At 32.9% G+C, this 16,060-nt stretch overlaps 3 protein-coding genes across 4 annotated transcripts; all 3 read left to right on the plus strand.

Moving 5' to 3' along the window:
- The first annotated feature begins 988 nt into the window (after positions 1-988).
- On the plus strand, positions 989-5,058 carry LOC111473013 (nucleolar and coiled-body phosphoprotein 1). Of its 2 annotated transcripts, none has more exons than XM_023118607.1 (7): positions 989-1,295; positions 1,692-1,756; positions 1,899-1,930; positions 2,075-2,694; positions 4,158-4,247; positions 4,343-4,404; positions 4,771-5,058. In XM_023118607.1, exons 1-7 carry the CDS (start codon positions 1,053-1,055, stop codon positions 4,874-4,876), a joined length of 1,218 nt encoding a protein of 405 aa, XP_022974375.1. In that variant the 5' UTR covers positions 989-1,052; the 3' UTR covers positions 4,877-5,058. The 2 variants fall into 2 exon arrangements, with proteins under 2 accessions (XP_022974375.1, XP_022974376.1); XM_023118608.1 differs by having other exon boundaries at positions 990-1,295; positions 2,078-2,694.
- Positions 5,059-5,813: 755 nt separating this feature from the next.
- On the plus strand, positions 5,814-8,191 carry LOC111473079 (60S ribosomal protein L7-4-like). Its single transcript, XM_023118635.1, has 6 exons — positions 5,814-5,934; positions 6,286-6,571; positions 6,664-6,721; positions 7,387-7,466; positions 7,547-7,649; positions 7,768-8,191. Exons 2-6 carry the CDS (start codon positions 6,288-6,290, stop codon positions 7,981-7,983), a joined length of 741 nt encoding a protein of 246 aa, XP_022974403.1. The 5' UTR covers positions 5,814-5,934; positions 6,286-6,287; the 3' UTR covers positions 7,984-8,191.
- A 4,947-nt stretch (positions 8,192-13,138) lies between these two features.
- LOC111473054 (plant intracellular Ras-group-related LRR protein 6-like) lies at positions 13,139-15,479 on the plus strand. The gene is made up of 3 exons (XM_023118615.1): positions 13,139-13,372; positions 13,620-13,789; positions 14,567-15,479. The coding sequence occupies exons 1-3, from the start codon at positions 13,160-13,162 to the stop codon at positions 15,243-15,245; spliced, it is 1,062 nt and encodes a 353-aa protein (XP_022974383.1). The 5' UTR covers positions 13,139-13,159; the 3' UTR covers positions 15,246-15,479.
- Positions 15,480-16,060: the final 581 nt, after the last annotated feature.

The raw sequence follows: 16,060 nt of genomic DNA on the forward strand, positions 1-16,060 counted from the left end.
ATTTCTATCAACGTTAAACAAAATAATAATAGGTATCATTTAATTTTTTTCAGTCCCCGAGCCAATTGGAAACCGATCAAGAGTACACCATGTCAAATCATGTCATTTCTTTCTTTATTATATTTTTACTTTTAACCCAAAGTTAAAACTATTTGTGAAATTACCTTTTTACCGTATATATCAACATTGTACATCGTTTTCTTGGTAGCTCAATTATAGAAACTTTATAGTTAAACATATTTTGCTTCGAACAATATTATGTTGAGTCGCCTCCTGTACATTTGTTAAGAATGTCGAGATAATCAAATATAGAAATTCAAATTTCAAATCACTGTTAAAATTAATCAACATAATGATCACAAAACTGCAAAAAAAATCCATTTAGTAATGTTTGTTGGTTGTAATTAAAAAAAAAAAAAAAAGTTAATTGCCCATCACTTCATTTAAACTTGAATAATTGCTCTTGTTTATATTTTGCAATGTGATTTTATATGTTTTTTTTTAAATAATAAATGAACAATTACAAAGAAAGTAAGAAATTAAGCCAATGATCATACTTCATCGTAAAATAGTGCGTGCCCAATTACGACATTCATATGAACTCGTATTCCTTCATCGATCAAATCAAGAAGTGGAAAACCATTACAAAGTTTCTACATATACACATTCTTATATAGAAAATGAAATCAAATTAAGGTCTCAACTAACGAAGAAATTGGACAAAAAAAGTAATGTCGTGGGGTGGATGAGACGGTGGTTACTCCTTCATATCGGGAAACATGCTTCTTGCAAGTTCTCAGCCTAAGATACTTTCGATTAGCACGATTATTGTTCTTTAATTTCATTAAAAGAAGAATGAAGCTACAACTCAAAATTTGATGATTATAACAAAGTTTTTTAATATAAATTTTAAAATTTTTAAAAATAATAAAATATAAAATTGATAGTATATTTTTGTAATTTTGACGGTCAAACAAAAGTCAAAATAACAGAAAGCCCTTGTTCATAAACCCTAGCGGGGAAGCAGCAGTCTTCTTCAATGCGACGAGCGTATGACCCGAACCCTAACGACCTCTGTAAGTCCTTCTCTTCTCGCATTCAAACCTCGCCAAGTTCTTCTCTCACACCACACCACGAAGAAAGCAAACGACATTGAAGCCCCCATGTCTGCCATTAAAGCCGTATCTCTAGACCCAGAGCAGAGGACTATTCTTCTTCATGCCGTGTCCCTCTTTTTGCAGCGCAATGGCTTCTCCAAAACCCTAAAAAAGTTTCGTTCCGAAGCGCAGATTGAGGTCAGTACTTCGAACTCTTGTTCTTCGCGGTTTCACCCACTGTGGGGGATGTGAAACTTTTTGGCTGTGGTGGTTCATATTAGTTTTATTCATTTGATGCCCATTATGGCGTCCAATCGATTGTTTTTAAAGAATGGGCTATTCATGGACTTCCTCGTCCAAAATGTTTGTTTTGTTCTAGATGAACTTGCTTACAGCATTCAAGTTTAATCATATTTTCGTGTTTTTATCGAACAAGCTTACTAAAATTAGTAATTAGCAATAATATCTTAATCCTCTCAAGTGCTGCAAAATTTTGCCCAGAGTTTCTATTTCTTGTATAATCAATTTAGTGTTGACATCTGGCTGCTGTTATCTATGTTGAAACAATTCCCTTTTCTGTTTCTATTCGTGCAGAAGGATTTTTCAAAGGATTTGTCGCTCAGTCTCGAAGAAATGTGCCATATGCATTTAAAGAAATGGTAGGACTAGAGATTCTCTTGATTCTTGTTTGTTAAACTCAAAAGAAAAGTGACCATTTCTAATGCATTGATTTCTTTTGCCCGAATCTTATTTGATCTAGATACGAATTCATTCATCTAACTTAAAAGTTATAATATGCAGTACTCAAGCCATTGCAACTCAAAATAAACGAGGTATTCTCATATTGTCCACGATCTTTTAATTTATTTGTTTTTACAGTTTAGGAAACTTAGCTACAATTATTTTTAAAAATTTGCAATACGACATGAAATGATTGATTTTAATTGTGCATCTCTTCTTGGCTGGATTTGATCTAGTAGATGAAGAAACGGTGAAGGAGGGTTTGGGTGATAGGGCTCCTGGAGCACAAGAGGAGCCCACAAAGAAGTCCAAGGATAAAAAGAAAATTAAAAAGGCAGTTCCCGAAACTCTTGTTGATATTGCAGAAAATGAGAAATCCGATTCTGTCCAAGAGGAGGCTCGAAAGAAATCTAAGGATAAAAAGAAAAAGAAAAACAAAGAGAATGTTGCTACTCTTGAAGAAAATGTTGTCAAGTCCAAAAAAAAGAAGAAAAAGGATGTTCGACTTCTAAGTGATGAAAATTCAAACCAGCTCATGACTAGATGTTCAGAGGAAACTTCGAATGAAAATGATGGTACCAAGACACCACATGAAGAAGAACACAACGACAAGTCGAAGAAAAGGAAAAGGTTGGCTTCTGAAGATCTTGACAGTCATACCGTTGATCAGAACGAAACTGAAGATATCAAACGTAGAAAATTAGAAAGTTCAAAGGGATGTAATGATGGTGTACAGTCTACAAAGGTCAATACAAGCAATGAGCTTTCGCAGCAGACGAATGAGTATGTTGAAAAAACTTCAGAGAAAACTTCTTCAAAGAAAGCTTTGAAAAAACATTCAAATTGCTCAGCAGAGGTATGTGTATATTGGCATCACGTAGGGGTCAAATTTCTTTATATGCAATAATCTTTTGATGATTTAACTATATTTTGGCATTGTAATATTCGATATTTAACTAGACATAGGGCCACCAATTATGTGAAAAACATAATAACTTAACTCCATGAGCATGCCAAATATCCCTGTGAGATCCCACATCGGTTGGAGAGGGGAACAAAGCATTCTTTATAAGAGTATGGAAAGCTCTCCCTAACAGACGCGTTTTTAAACCTTGAAGGGAAAGCCTAAAGAGGACAATATCTGTTAGTGGTGGGCTTGAATGGTTACAAATGGTATCAGAGCCAGATATTGCGCGGTGTGCTAGTGAGGACGTTGGCCCCCAAGGGGGGTGGATTTTGAGATCCCACATCGATTGGAGAGGGGAACAAAACATTCCTTATAAGGGTGTGAGGAACTCTCCCTAACATAAACATTTTAAAACCTCGAAGGGAAGCCTTTGAAGGGAAAGCCTAAAGAGGACAATATCTGCTAGCCGTCCGACGTGGACTTAGGCTATTACAATCCCACATATAGCTGCTCTTCTGCTTCTAAATGTCTTCTCTCCTTGAGTGGTGCCTATTTTCTATTTGCATATGGCAAGCATTTTGTGATTCTAGTAGCAGTTTGAAAAAGAGAAGGAAGTTGACTTGGTAATGGAATATCAATTTTTAGTATTGTTCATGCTCCCACCCCTATTCGGATCAAGGGCGAAAAGTCCTTGCCTTCGGCTTGGATTGAACTGTTTGATTAGGTAACCAAATGACTTTTCGAGATCGGAACGCTGTTCCGGGTACACCCATTTTAGTAGCAACAGTTGAAGGAATGGTCTTGATTTAAAGAAAATCCTATTTTTTTAGAACGAGTTGTTGAGACCATAGCATGTTACACGAAAGCGCCGCTTTCACTGTAGTCTTGTCACACAGCAGCCCGCCTAGAAGAGCCACTCGCTCTGTAGTGTTGTCACATAAGATAAGCACTAGCCCACCTGATGGCCGGGAGCCAAACCCCCCAGCTCATGTGCCAAAGTCAAACGGTTGTTCTTCCTTCCCCGCTCCCTCTTTTTCTAGATATGCGGTGGCGGGCGGAGCACTCTAGATGACCGGCAGCGGGTTACCATAGAAGAGGGGACAACTTCTTTCTCCCTTGCTCCATTTTCCTTTGATGATTGAAAGTAGCAAGCCACACCACTACTAGTTAGTACAGAGGCCAGATAGATAGAAGGTAGCTCATCCAGCCCAGCGCGGATATGATTCTGAATCAACAAGGGCAAAATGTAATATGTGATAGGAAGAAGATTTAGTTAATACCCATTGAATTCCACAAATTGTATTTGTTGCTAAAGATCAGTGAACATGAGGTAGTGGGGTCTTTTAAATTTCAATCCTTATCACTTTCACTTGATACAAGATCGACTGTGCTGAAAGATTGTATAATTGCAGCCAAAGACCATTAATGCATTTCAAAGGGTGAAAGTAGATGCCGTGACATTTTCTGACGAGAAACTTGCAGATAATTCTTACTGGGCGAAGGTGGGATTTGCTATATTATTGGCTTCTTGCCGCAATGCAGCTTGCTATCAGTAGGATCTTTTGTTTCTCATTTCTAATCTATCATATTGGGCCAGGGTGGGGCAGAAACTGGGTATGGTGCAAAAGCTCAAGAAGCTCTCGGGCAGGTTAAAGGAAGGTATTTTTCCCTGACCCTTTTCTCTCTTAGTTCTAGCTTATAGTTTGTCTATGGTGTTTGGTAACTGCTGCTGATGTCCTAAAAGTTTGGATGTTAAATATTTTAAGTAAGAATGGTCGATGAGAAAACAAGAGAGATCCCACATTGATTGGGAAGAAGAACGAAACATTCTCTAGATGGGTATGGAAACCTATACTTAATAGATGCGTTTTAAAAACCTTGAGTGGAAAACTCAAAGAAGACAATATAATAATATTTACTAGTGGTGGGTTGGGCCGTTACACTTGACGTTTGTTATTGGGTTAAAACATTTTGTTGACTAAAATTTCCTCAATACATCTTGGTTCAAATTTATGTATTTCTCAGGGATTTTCGACACGAAAAGACCAAGAAGAAGCGTGGATCATATCGAGGTGGAGTTATTGATCTGCAATCTCACTCAGTAAAGTTCAATTATTCAGATGACGATTGATCATCATATTAATTGTTTCAGATTATGGTTCTTCACCTCTTCTTATCAATCATGAAGGAGGGAAGTTTCCATTTTATGAAAAAATAGTTGTAAGTTGCATAGAAACTGGAAAGGATTGATTGATGTTCTATAGAACATTATTTTTGGAAGGAATCCACCCAAAAGTTGGGCTATTGCCTTCACCGATCTTGAACTTATTATTGTTCTATTTTGTAGGTCTCCATAGTTTACATAATATAACTTATTATTGTTCTATTTTGTAGTCTCCAAATGCTCTATAGAGCAAAATTCTAGATGGACATTTGGTTTTCGAGGTTTGCGATTGATGTTATTTGGTCTCTAAACTTTGGCCTATTGGCCTACAGGTCGGAGAAGCACATTCAAATCTTAGATAATATTAAGACCCCATTTTTTTTATTATTATTAAGAATTTTTTAATTTATTTATCGAGTTATTAAATAATATCAACATATATCACACAGAGTTAAAATTATTATCATTTTTTTTACTAACACACATAATCTTTACAACAAAAACCAATTTTATACACCTAACTAACTTATACCATCTCTTAGAATTAGTTTGAAAAGACTTGGATCTTTTAAAATTAATCTATAAATACCGTTATTTATTTATTTATTTACTTATGTTTTGAAAAATCAAGCCAATTTTAAAGACAACAAATAATTGTCGGAAATTAACACTTTTGGGAAGAAATTTAATAAAGATATATATTTACACCAATATAAAATTTTACGTTTAAAGTAATATAATAGTTAATTTAGAATTTGATAGAAAGTTTAAAAGTATAAATTGATTTTTTTTTTAATTATTACAAAACTCTTAATATATACTTTTTTAAACAGATATCATGTAGGTTAAAACGCTTAAAACTTATGGCGACGGCGGGGATTGAATTTAAGTAGCTTAGGTGAATGTGGGCCGTCGATTATCCAGAGCTCGAAACAGAGGAACCTTACAAAACCCTAAAGCCTTCTCATTCTATGCGCTAAGAGCTCCGCAGCCGCGATCCCAACGTAGGAACTTCTGGAACACAAGTATGTTACTCTCTCTTCTTCCTTCTTCCTTCTCATCTCGTTTTCGCTATTGTTTCCCGTTGTTTTATTGTTCTATAGGAAGTACTCCAGTTTTCCTAGCTTTCGTAAGTTTTGTATTTCATGATTTCTTAGCATCTGTAGTAATCGCTAGGGTGATAAACGAGGAATGTAATGCGTTTCTTCTTACTTGAAGAATGAGTGCGGTGTTCTTTTTTATATCTTGTGTTATGTTTATTTGTTTTGTATTTGAGTTGGAAGTGTTAGGATTTCGATCTTACTGTATTTTCTTGGAAGTGTTAGGGTTTCGATCTTACTGTATTTTCTTTCTCTTTGCTGTACTACCGTTTACAGATATGAGTAGCGAAGGAGTCAAGGGAGGCCCGGTTGTTCCGGAGTCCGTGTTGAAGAAGCGAAAGAGGAACGAGGAATGGGCTCTGGCTGAGAAGAAAGGTCTAGAGGCTGCTAAGAAGAAGAATGTTGAGAACCGGAAGTTGATCTTTAACAGGGCTAAACTCTATGCAAAGGAGTATGATGAGCAGCAGAAAGAGTTGGTTCGCTTGAAGCGCGAGGCTAGACTCAAGGGAGGATTTTATGTAGATCCTGAGGCCAAACTTTTGTTTATCATCAGGATCCGAGGGTGAGTGATTTGGTTCGGAAGACCTTTTTTGATTGCTTGCTCGAATCCTGTTGTATCTTTCTTTTTTTTATGTATTGTTTTTGGATTTTCAGTATCAATGCTATTGACCCCAAGACCAAGAAGATTCTTCAGCTTCTGCGTTTGAGACAGGTAACGAGTTTATCCATTGATCTCATCTCACACAAAAAGCTTTTGCAGACAATGTCTTCATATATATTCCTTTTGCAATTGGTTCTTTCTATCTTTTGCATGGACTGATTTTATACAATCTATGAAATTGGATTAACTGATAACCTGAAGAACAATTTTATAAGTTTCTTTTGCAATTGGACTGATCAGTTTCCTTGTCTGAGGTATTTATAAGTTTCTGAGTTAGGTGAGTAATTTTAGTAGGAATACGAGTATGAAAGAACAATAGATTTCTTTGCCTTTTTGCCATTTAATAACTGTTTGAAACATATACTTGTTTCCATTAAGAGTCATTGTTCTGTTATCGAATTCTTTTAGGTATTGTACTTCTCGAATGATTGTCTAAATCTTAAATAGTGAAGAAGATTGTGCTATTTCATGATGTTTTGAGTGCTAGCAATTATATTCATCCATTCTGTTGGCATGTTCGTAATGATTTGCATTTGTGTTTTTTTTACTCTTAGCTAACTCTGTGTATCATATCAATGCATTGTTTAAACATTTTGATGTTGATTCAAGATTGTTGTTGTTGTTTTATTTTGTTTCTTCCAAAGCACCTAGGAATGTTTATCTCGCATCTATTTTGCTTTGTTTTGTACCTCACTCCTTGCTTACCAAATCTGCAGATTTTCAATGGTGTCTTTTTGAAAGTGAACAAGGCAACATTGAACATGTTGCACAGAGTGGAGCCTTATGTCACTTATGGGTATGCTTCCCTTGGATTTCTTCTTTTGATTATCTAAAGTTCATAATTAACTCATTGATTTTCTGAACTGATACTTTCAGCTATCCAAATTTGAAGAGCGTGAAAGAACTGATTTACAAGAGAGGCTTTGGAAAACTCAACAAGCGAAGAACTCCGTTGACTGACAACTCCATCATCGAGCAGGTTTGTTTCTCGGAGGAATTCTATATTAAGTTCTATGAAAGTTTAGCAGTTTGAAGTACCAATTGTTATTCACAACCTTCCATCCTTTATAACTGCTGTTGGGTGTTTGTTTGTTCAGGGTCTTGGCAAGTTCGGAATTATTTGTGCAGAAGACCTCATCCACGAGATTTTGACAGTGGGACCCCATTTCAAGGAGGCCAACAATTTCCTCTGGCCATTCAAACTGAAAGCTCCCCTTGGTGGTTTGAAGAAGAAGAGAAATCATTATGTTGAAGGAGGTGACGCTGGAAACCGTGAAAACTACATCAATGAACTCATCAGAAGGATGAATTAAGATAGTTTTGAGTTTGTTCGTGGTGAGTTTCTGCTGGGAGCTGGGAAAATAGTTCCAATAGGTCTGTCATTTGAAGTTTGGTTCTTGGAATCTCATAATGTTTTGGTATTTCATTAGTGTACTTCGTCTATCTTCGGAATTTTTATCTTTGAGAATGATTTAAATTTTGGTTATATCAATCAGAGATTTTTCTAAAATTTCGGTTCTACCCGTTTCTAGTTGATGCCTGTAGTTTCATGTTCTTGATTTGCACTCTGTTTACCTTTTTCCGGGCTGAGATTTTCACTTCCCTTCTATCGTGAGGTGTCCACGTCTTTTGTAGTTTGTAACGTATTGATACGCGAGAGGGTAAATTATGGCTGTTGCAATTCATTCTTAAACTCCTATGAAGTTCGAGCTATCAACTATAAATATAGTGATATTATTTTCACACAAATGTTTCTTTCTCCTTCCCATTACGTGGATTACGTAGATCTCACAATCCACCCTTTAGAGTCTAGCTTTTTTACTGTCATACCGTCTTGTATCCACCCCATTTGGGGCTCATCCTCCCTATTAGCACATCGCACCCTCCCTATTACGTAGACCTCACAAGTCCACCATTAGAAAGGTTTCTGTTTCGTTCTTTTCTCTAATTAATGTGAGATCTCACATGAAAAACATAGTCGAACATCTTGACATGTTTAAGTGATGAAACTTCACAGAGTCCGAGACAAGAAGTGTTGATCTTAGATTTTGAATATATAGTTAAATAATTTTAATTATATTTATGTTGATATATATTTATCAAATTAAATAATACTAGAGTAAAATTACCTATCACACATTGGTCTGATAGACGTCGATTAAATTAAAATTAGAGAAATGAATGATACCTTACAAGCCAACTCTACCAACCATTGAAATTAAACCGCACGTAATAATTGGAATTAAATGGTTGACCTTTTTCCTATAATAATTAGCACCATAATTATCATTACCCTTGACTAATCAAATAAATTTCACGTCAAATGATATATTTGTTTGAAAAATATGGTTGTTAATTATGCATTAATAAAAGCTATTTCCTTGATTTAAAATGTACAAGTCAGTTTAATTTAAAAGTGTACATAACTACTAGTCTAAATCTCTATGCACCACTCATTATTATTATTATTATTAAAAAAAACGTTTTCCATTTATCTTTTTTTTTTTATTTTTTTTTATTTAGAAATAAATGTGAAAAGGGTGAAGTTAGGTAAGCATCAAAATTTACAAAATATAATTTAAATAGATTATATATTTTTTTATTTGTATATAATGGGCAAGCAAGCTGTATAAATAAGAGTGAAAAAAAATATAAAATTATTTTTTCTTACCAAATTTATGCTTTTTTTCCCAACAAAAAGTGCCATTTAAATAATATTCAAATCCACGTGTTTTTACTACTTTTTTTTTATTTTATTTTATATTTTTAGTTCCGTATTTATCTACAACCTGTTTTCTAACGTTTATCGTTTCTTATGTTTTTTATTTTATTTTTTTAAATAAGATAATAAAACAGCATTTAGTAATTAATTCTTGTTTTGTTATTGTAAAAAACATAAATATATTTAGCTAACTACCACCCGTAGATATTATTTGCTCATTATGTATAGCCATCTCACGTTTTTAAAGCATGTATAGTATGGAGAAGTTTCCACAGTTTTGAAATGCTTTGTTCTCCTCTCCCATCGATGCGAAATCTCTCATATAGTTATCTCTACATACTATTGTTCTTACTCACATATTTCTCAGAAAATTTCTCAAAAACACTACTCAACATATGATTGCTTCAAACAAAGTACGTTCAATTTAGAGCTTTTATGATTGAGTTTTTGAAAAGGAAGATATACCATGTTGGTATAAGTAATAACTTCAATTTTTTTAAAGTTTTTATCAGATCACTCTTATTTGAAAATGGTATCGATTCATTCATGTATTTCTGGTTTATTCAAAAGTCATTCAATAATTTAAATTAAAAAGAAACAAACTTTAAAGGTAATTCTACATTTAAAAAGACAAAAAAAAAAAAAAAATGTTTTGTATTTTTGTTTATTGTCAAATTCAAGAGTTTGAAAACTCTTACCTTTCTGATTCCATTTAAATAAAAAGACAACATAATTATTATTTTTTAAATCTTTTATTTAGCAAGTAGGTGAAATATATTTTCAATGGAATTTATTAGACCTTTTAAAAAAATAAAAAATAAAATTGTTTAATTGTCTCAACTTTCTTGGAATATGTATTTATGTATTTCAACATTTACTTTAGAAGGCTAAATTAATAAAAAATAAAATAAAAAAAAAACCTTAAAACTTTGTATTTTGTCTTTAAAATATTTTTAATTTTCAAAATTTTCAATAATATCTTTAAAACTTTATTTTAAATATACCCTTAAAATTAAAAAAAAAATAATATTATATTTAAAAAATATTCATGAAATAGTATTAATCTCCTTTACCTAAAATAAATTATTGGATTATTATTTTCAAACTTTTTTAATATTAAAAATATTTTTGAAGTTGATGGACATTTTTAAAATTTTTAATAAATATTTTTTCAAAACTAACGTAAATGTATTATTTATTTATTATTTTTAAAATTTTGAACAGTATTTTTTATTAATTTAGAAATTAACAATAGCTCGAAATACTTTTTATAAAAATCATGAATGAAGGTTAAAATAGTAAAATTGATATTGTAGCCTTGGCTTTGAATTTCAAGTTCAAATAGCTATTGAATTTTTAAAAATAATTATTTTGATTATTTGTATATTATTTTTCTATCTAATTTAAATATATTCTTGTAACATATTAACATAAATATTGAATTTAATCGAAAATAAAAATACCAATATATATATATATATATATATTAAATTTTGGAAAATAAATGTTGGCCCTCCCCCTTCGGTATCGTGAGGGCCATATTTGAATTTCATTAAAATAAAATAAAAAAGAATTGAATGGACTTTTTCGTCAAATCACAGGTTTGTTAAACGGTTGATGATACTGTGGGCGGGCGAATCTGACCTTTTTCCATTTTATCATTATTATTTTTTAATTATTTATTTTTAATTTTCAATTGTTTTATTTACAAGAACATGAGGATTTGACTTCAAAAATATTCCTTTTCATCAAAACCTCACAAAATTTAAAACAATTTTCTAAAATTATTTTTGTTTGTACTCTGAGTTTGTTAGTCTAAAAAATTTACGGTAACTTTTTTTATAAAAGGTTTAATTTTTTTTATCGTCCATATATAAACGAAAGTTATCTATTGATACGGTAGATTATCTTCTTTTTTAATGCTTCATTTGAAAATTTATTATTATTTTAAGATTTGTTTGCATTTCACTTCTCGATCATTAGTTCAAGTGGGCTAAGAACGTATAGATTATCTTTCAAATCAAAAAATGACTTATTACATTAATAAGTTTCATATTGTAATCTGTCAAATACATGAATTTTCGTATTTTTTAAAAGATAAAATATATTAATTCTCAATGGTTCAATTTTCAAGATTTTTTTTTTTTTTTTTTTTTGGTATGTTCCAACGAATAATAGAAGACAAATATATTAAATGAATAAATAAATAATATTGTTTAAAATTGAAAGTGGACAATAAATAATTAATAGCATAAACATTATAGTAAGAAAATAGAGTAATTTGAAGCTCACTCCACGTAATAAATATTACACGAAATTTGCATAAAATAAGGAGGGAACAAATTGACCAATTTAATTATAAAATAAATAAATATAATATAATATAATATAATATATAGAAGCTTGGTTGGAGCTTATCCATGTGCTTAGAACCGTACCTATTGTACCAATTTTAATAAAATACTAATTAGTTACACCAAATCCTTTTATTTTTTTTTTCAATTCAAATGGTTGACTCTTCATGTAATTCAATAATTATGCCTTTTAATTACCAAATTTCCCGTTAATCTCGATTATATTATATTATATTACTTTGTTCGATTTTTTTAATTTCAATCTATATCGAATTTTGTCACATGTGTCGATCTGGTTGTTGTGTTCGGTGAGTTTGAGTTCTGCTTATAATTAACATATAATATTAAAAAATAAAAAGAATTTTCGTTCGAGATTAGAGGTATGATGAGACGGGTTGCTTATAAGAATGGATGACATTGTCTCTCTTGACTTTTATATTTGAATTGAGACGAATATTTTGTTGTGAAAACTTGTCTGGATTAGGGTGGAAATTCTCTTTATCTTTTAAAAATATATATTAATAGTCATACATCATCAAGATAATCAAGATAATATATGAGTAATTTTTTTTATTTTATAAAATAATAGATTTAATGATTAGAATTATAAATGTATTATAAATTTCATGATTAAATTTAAAATTTATATTTAGCCTTTTGAGATTTTTAATGCTATCATTACATAAAATGAAAATCTATCTTCAGTAGACACGTTTGTGCTAGTGGTGGTCTTGAACTGTTATAATGGTATCAAAATTAGACATGGGGTGATGTGCTAGTGAGGATGTTAGACCCTCAAGGGAGTGCATTGTGAGATGGTCTTGGACTGTTACAATGGTATTAGAACCAAACACAGGGCGATGTGCCACTGAGGATGCTGAGCCCAATGGGAGTGGATTGTGAATCTCACATAAGTTAGAGGGGAACAAAACGTAAGCTGATGATGATAAGTAACGAGTAAAATCGGTCGGTTACAAAAACAAAAATAATTTTGTAGAGAAACTTAATATTATAAAAAGGAATAAAAAAGTGAATGATTTGTTTTTCCATAAATATGAGTGAGAATTAAAAATTAAAAAATTAAAAAATAAAAAAATTAAAAAGAGAAATTGGGAAGGACAAAAGGGTTGACTTTGTCAAGTTGGCTAGTAAGAAACGCCATTCCATTATTCTATTCCACATAAAATGAAAACATTTAAAAAAAATTATATTTTAATCTCAAAATTAAAAAAATTAGTGAGATATTCGAAACTAAAATAAATAAATAAATAAATAAATAAATAATAATAATAGATCCGTCGGTCATCGAGGAAACGTCAGTCACGTACTTAACTTCCCTCCTCCGTACGTCCTTCCTTCTTTATAAATTCTCATCTTCTTCACCGCAAAAACCAAACCCAAAAAAAACCGAGGATGATGTACGAACCAGGGCACCATTTTCAGGCCCAGAAGAAGCCGCAGCAGCTAAACAGATGGCGCCCATCCAAGAACAATAGCGAAGACTGCGATGAAGCTCTGGCAATGGTGGATTTGGATTTGAGTGGCTTATCTCTTGAATCTCTCCCCAATCCAACCCTCAATCTCGCTTCAATTTCGCATCTCGATCTCTCCAACAACAATCTTCAGGTAAATCCTAATTTAGGGAATGATGATGAGGAGTACAAACCCAAACCCAAACCCAAACCCATACCCATACCCATACCCATGTTCTTCATTTCAATACCTATCCTTATCCTTATCCCTCCCATTTAGTCAATACTTCCATTTATTTCTTTTGGACTTTGGTGCCGTTGTCGATGGCTTATCGCTTGCCTCGACTTCCTTTTGATGTAATATTGGTTGATTTTTAATATCAGGGTTTTTGGTTTTGAAGGTAATTCCTGAATCGTTAACGGCTCGGTTGTTGAATTTGGTGTCGTTTGATGTGCATTCGAATCAACTCAAGTCTCTTCCGAATTCTATTGGGTGTCTTTCGAAACTCAAGATTCTTAATGTCTCTGGTAACCTCATCGTTTCTCTTCCTTCCACGATTGAAAATTGCAGGTAACTTTCGTCTCTCGAGATTCATATATAAACACCTCCATGTTTTTGCTTCGCATCATTTTGTATAATTAAACAATAATATATTACATTTTTAAAAAAAAAATTGAGGAAAAAAAATTATCATTAAGCTTTAAATTGATGGCCTGAGATCAGAAGCGTACGCCGGCAAGTAAATTAATTAAGTTTCTTATTCCAATTATTAAAAAGAAAATTGGAATTTTTTTTATACAATAAAATTAAAAATTAATTAACAGAACAGATCAAACAAAAAATCTCTAATGAATTATATAATTTATCATTAATTAATAATTGATTTTACTCCTTTTTTTAAAACTATTTTTCTACACCAAAATATTTATTAATTTAAATATTATAAATTTATTAAAAAATACCGACTAAAATTTAAAGAAGATAAAGGAAATTTGTCAATGCTTATTTTCTATGGATTTGAATTTAGTAGCGGCGGATGCGGAGAAGAAATCACATTTAATGCTTATTTTTTATTTATTAAAAGCGACAAAGACTAGAGACTTTAAAATAATTAAATAAATAAATAATTCTTTGTTTCCATTTATTACGCAACTTTTCCAACGTGATACTTTATAATAGTTATTAATAATAAATTCAATATTTTATAAATTTAAATCTCTGCCTTTTTTTTTTCTTTTTTTTAATATTATTCAAAATGATAATTTAGTTGAATGAAAATTAATTTACTTTTTAGTATTGAAATTCTTGGAATTTTAAGTAAAGCATGCCACGTGTACATGATGACAGGTCATTGGAAGAGTTGCATGCCAACTTCAACCAGCTTACCAGGCTTCCAGACACCATAGGCTTTGAGTTGACCAATCTCAAGAAGTTAGCAGTCAACTCTAACAAGCTTGATTTCCTCCCCCACTCGCTCTCCCATTTGACCTCCCTCCGCGTGCTCGACACGCACCTCAACTGCCTCCGGTCACTCCCCGACGACTTGGAGAATCTCATCAACCTCCAAGTCTTGAACGTAAGCCAAAACTTTCAATACCTCCAAGCCCTCCCCTACTCCATTGGGCTCCTCATCTCCTTGGTCGAGCTTGACATCAGCTACAACAAGATCACCTCCCTCCCAGACTCCATTGGCTGCCTCAAGAATCTCAAGAAGCTCAACGTTGAAGGCAACCCTCTAGCATCGCCCCCGCCCGAGGTGATCGAGCAAGGTTTAGACGCAGTGAGGATGTACTTGAGCGACAGGATGAACGGAGTGCATAAAGGATCACATAAGAAGAGGTCATGGGTGGGGAAATTGGTGAAGTATGGAACTTTCAACAGCAGAGGGAATGGGGTGAGCCGAGAGGAGAAAGAGGGGTTCATCATGCCAGAGTATCGATCCATCGACGGCCTGGCATCACCGAGATACATGGGAATGTTCTCGCCGCGCCGTCTGTTCTCGCCCCGGCATACGTTCTCGAAGTGAGAAAGCTAAGAGTTGGTATAATATTTGTGTTATAGTTACAGATGATAGCAAAAATAGGGTTGGAGGTAGGAAGGGTTGAATGGGTCATGTAAATGTAAAAGACAATGGTAGGAAATGATGTAAGCTATTCGTTCCTTTTTGCCAACAATTGTGTTGTCTGCTCTGCTTCATAGGATTAACGTATGAAGTATTGTTTTAAGAATGTTTTGAATGTTTAAGGATGTTGTTTAAGGTGGAATGCTGGTAAGTTACTGACATAAAATAAGAAAACCAACACCCCCAGCCTATAAACTGTAACTTGCATCAACAATCAGGTCAAATATTCAAATTTTCACTCAAGTTGATATCCAATGCAAGAGCTAAAAATGCAAATCGAACACTATAAACATACACACAACTCTATGATACAAGCAAATAATGGAATTCAACACGATTCATTCAAACTTTGAGCTGAATCAAAACACATGCGCAGACACTCTCCGTTAAGAGAAATTCAAAATGCAGCAACCCCCACATTGCTACAATCTAAAAGACATGAGAAATTCATTCATCAAAAAGTGGTACAAAAGTGGTACAAAAGTCGGTCCAATGAGACTGTCTTACTTGAACAGGATCTATTATATAGGTCGTACTATCGTGTCTTTGAGTTCTAAAAAGGTTGGGGACGGGGATGATGACGAGACATCACACTCCCAAATCCTAAACAGGGGTTACAAAAAGGTTCTTTATGCAGGGCTTTGATCATAGATATGTAATTTACATGATCTAATAACATACATTGTCACTTGAAATCAAAGAAGAGGTCATTATATGGA

Source organism: Cucurbita maxima, unplaced genomic scaffold (genome assembly GCF_002738345.1).
Source record: "Cucurbita maxima cultivar Rimu unplaced genomic scaffold, Cmax_1.0 Cma_Scf00002, whole genome shotgun sequence".
Taxonomy (NCBI): domain Eukaryota; kingdom Viridiplantae; phylum Streptophyta; class Magnoliopsida; order Cucurbitales; family Cucurbitaceae; genus Cucurbita; species Cucurbita maxima.

Bases quoted from the DNA above. Each gene is read 5' to 3' on its own strand.
- LOC111473013 (XM_023118607.1), top strand. From the start codon at position 1,053: ATGACCCGAACCCTAACGACCTCTGTAAGTCCTTCTCTTCTCGCATTC. The intron at 1,931-2,074 runs GTATTCTCATAT...GATTTGATCTAG, and splicing joins TGCAACTCAAAATAAACGAG to TAGATGAAGAAACGGTGAAG. The intron at 2,695-4,157 runs GTATGTGTATAT...GTATAATTGCAG, and splicing joins ATTCAAATTGCTCAGCAGAG to CCAAAGACCATTAATGCATT.
- LOC111473079 (XM_023118635.1), top strand. From the start codon at position 6,288: ATGAGTAGCGAAGGAGTCAAGGGAGGCCCGGTTGTTCCGGAGTCCGTG. The intron at 6,572-6,663 runs GTGAGTGATTTG...TTGGATTTTCAG, and splicing joins TTTATCATCAGGATCCGAGG to TATCAATGCTATTGACCCCA. The intron at 6,722-7,386 runs GTAACGAGTTTA...CCAAATCTGCAG, and splicing joins AGCTTCTGCGTTTGAGACAG to ATTTTCAATGGTGTCTTTTT.
- LOC111473054 (XM_023118615.1), top strand. From the start codon at position 13,160: ATGATGTACGAACCAGGGCACCATTTTCAGGCCCAGAAGAAGCCGCAG. The intron at 13,373-13,619 runs GTAAATCCTAAT...TTGGTTTTGAAG, and splicing joins TCTCCAACAACAATCTTCAG to GTAATTCCTGAATCGTTAAC. The intron at 13,790-14,566 runs GTAACTTTCGTC...ACATGATGACAG, and splicing joins TCCACGATTGAAAATTGCAG to GTCATTGGAAGAGTTGCATG.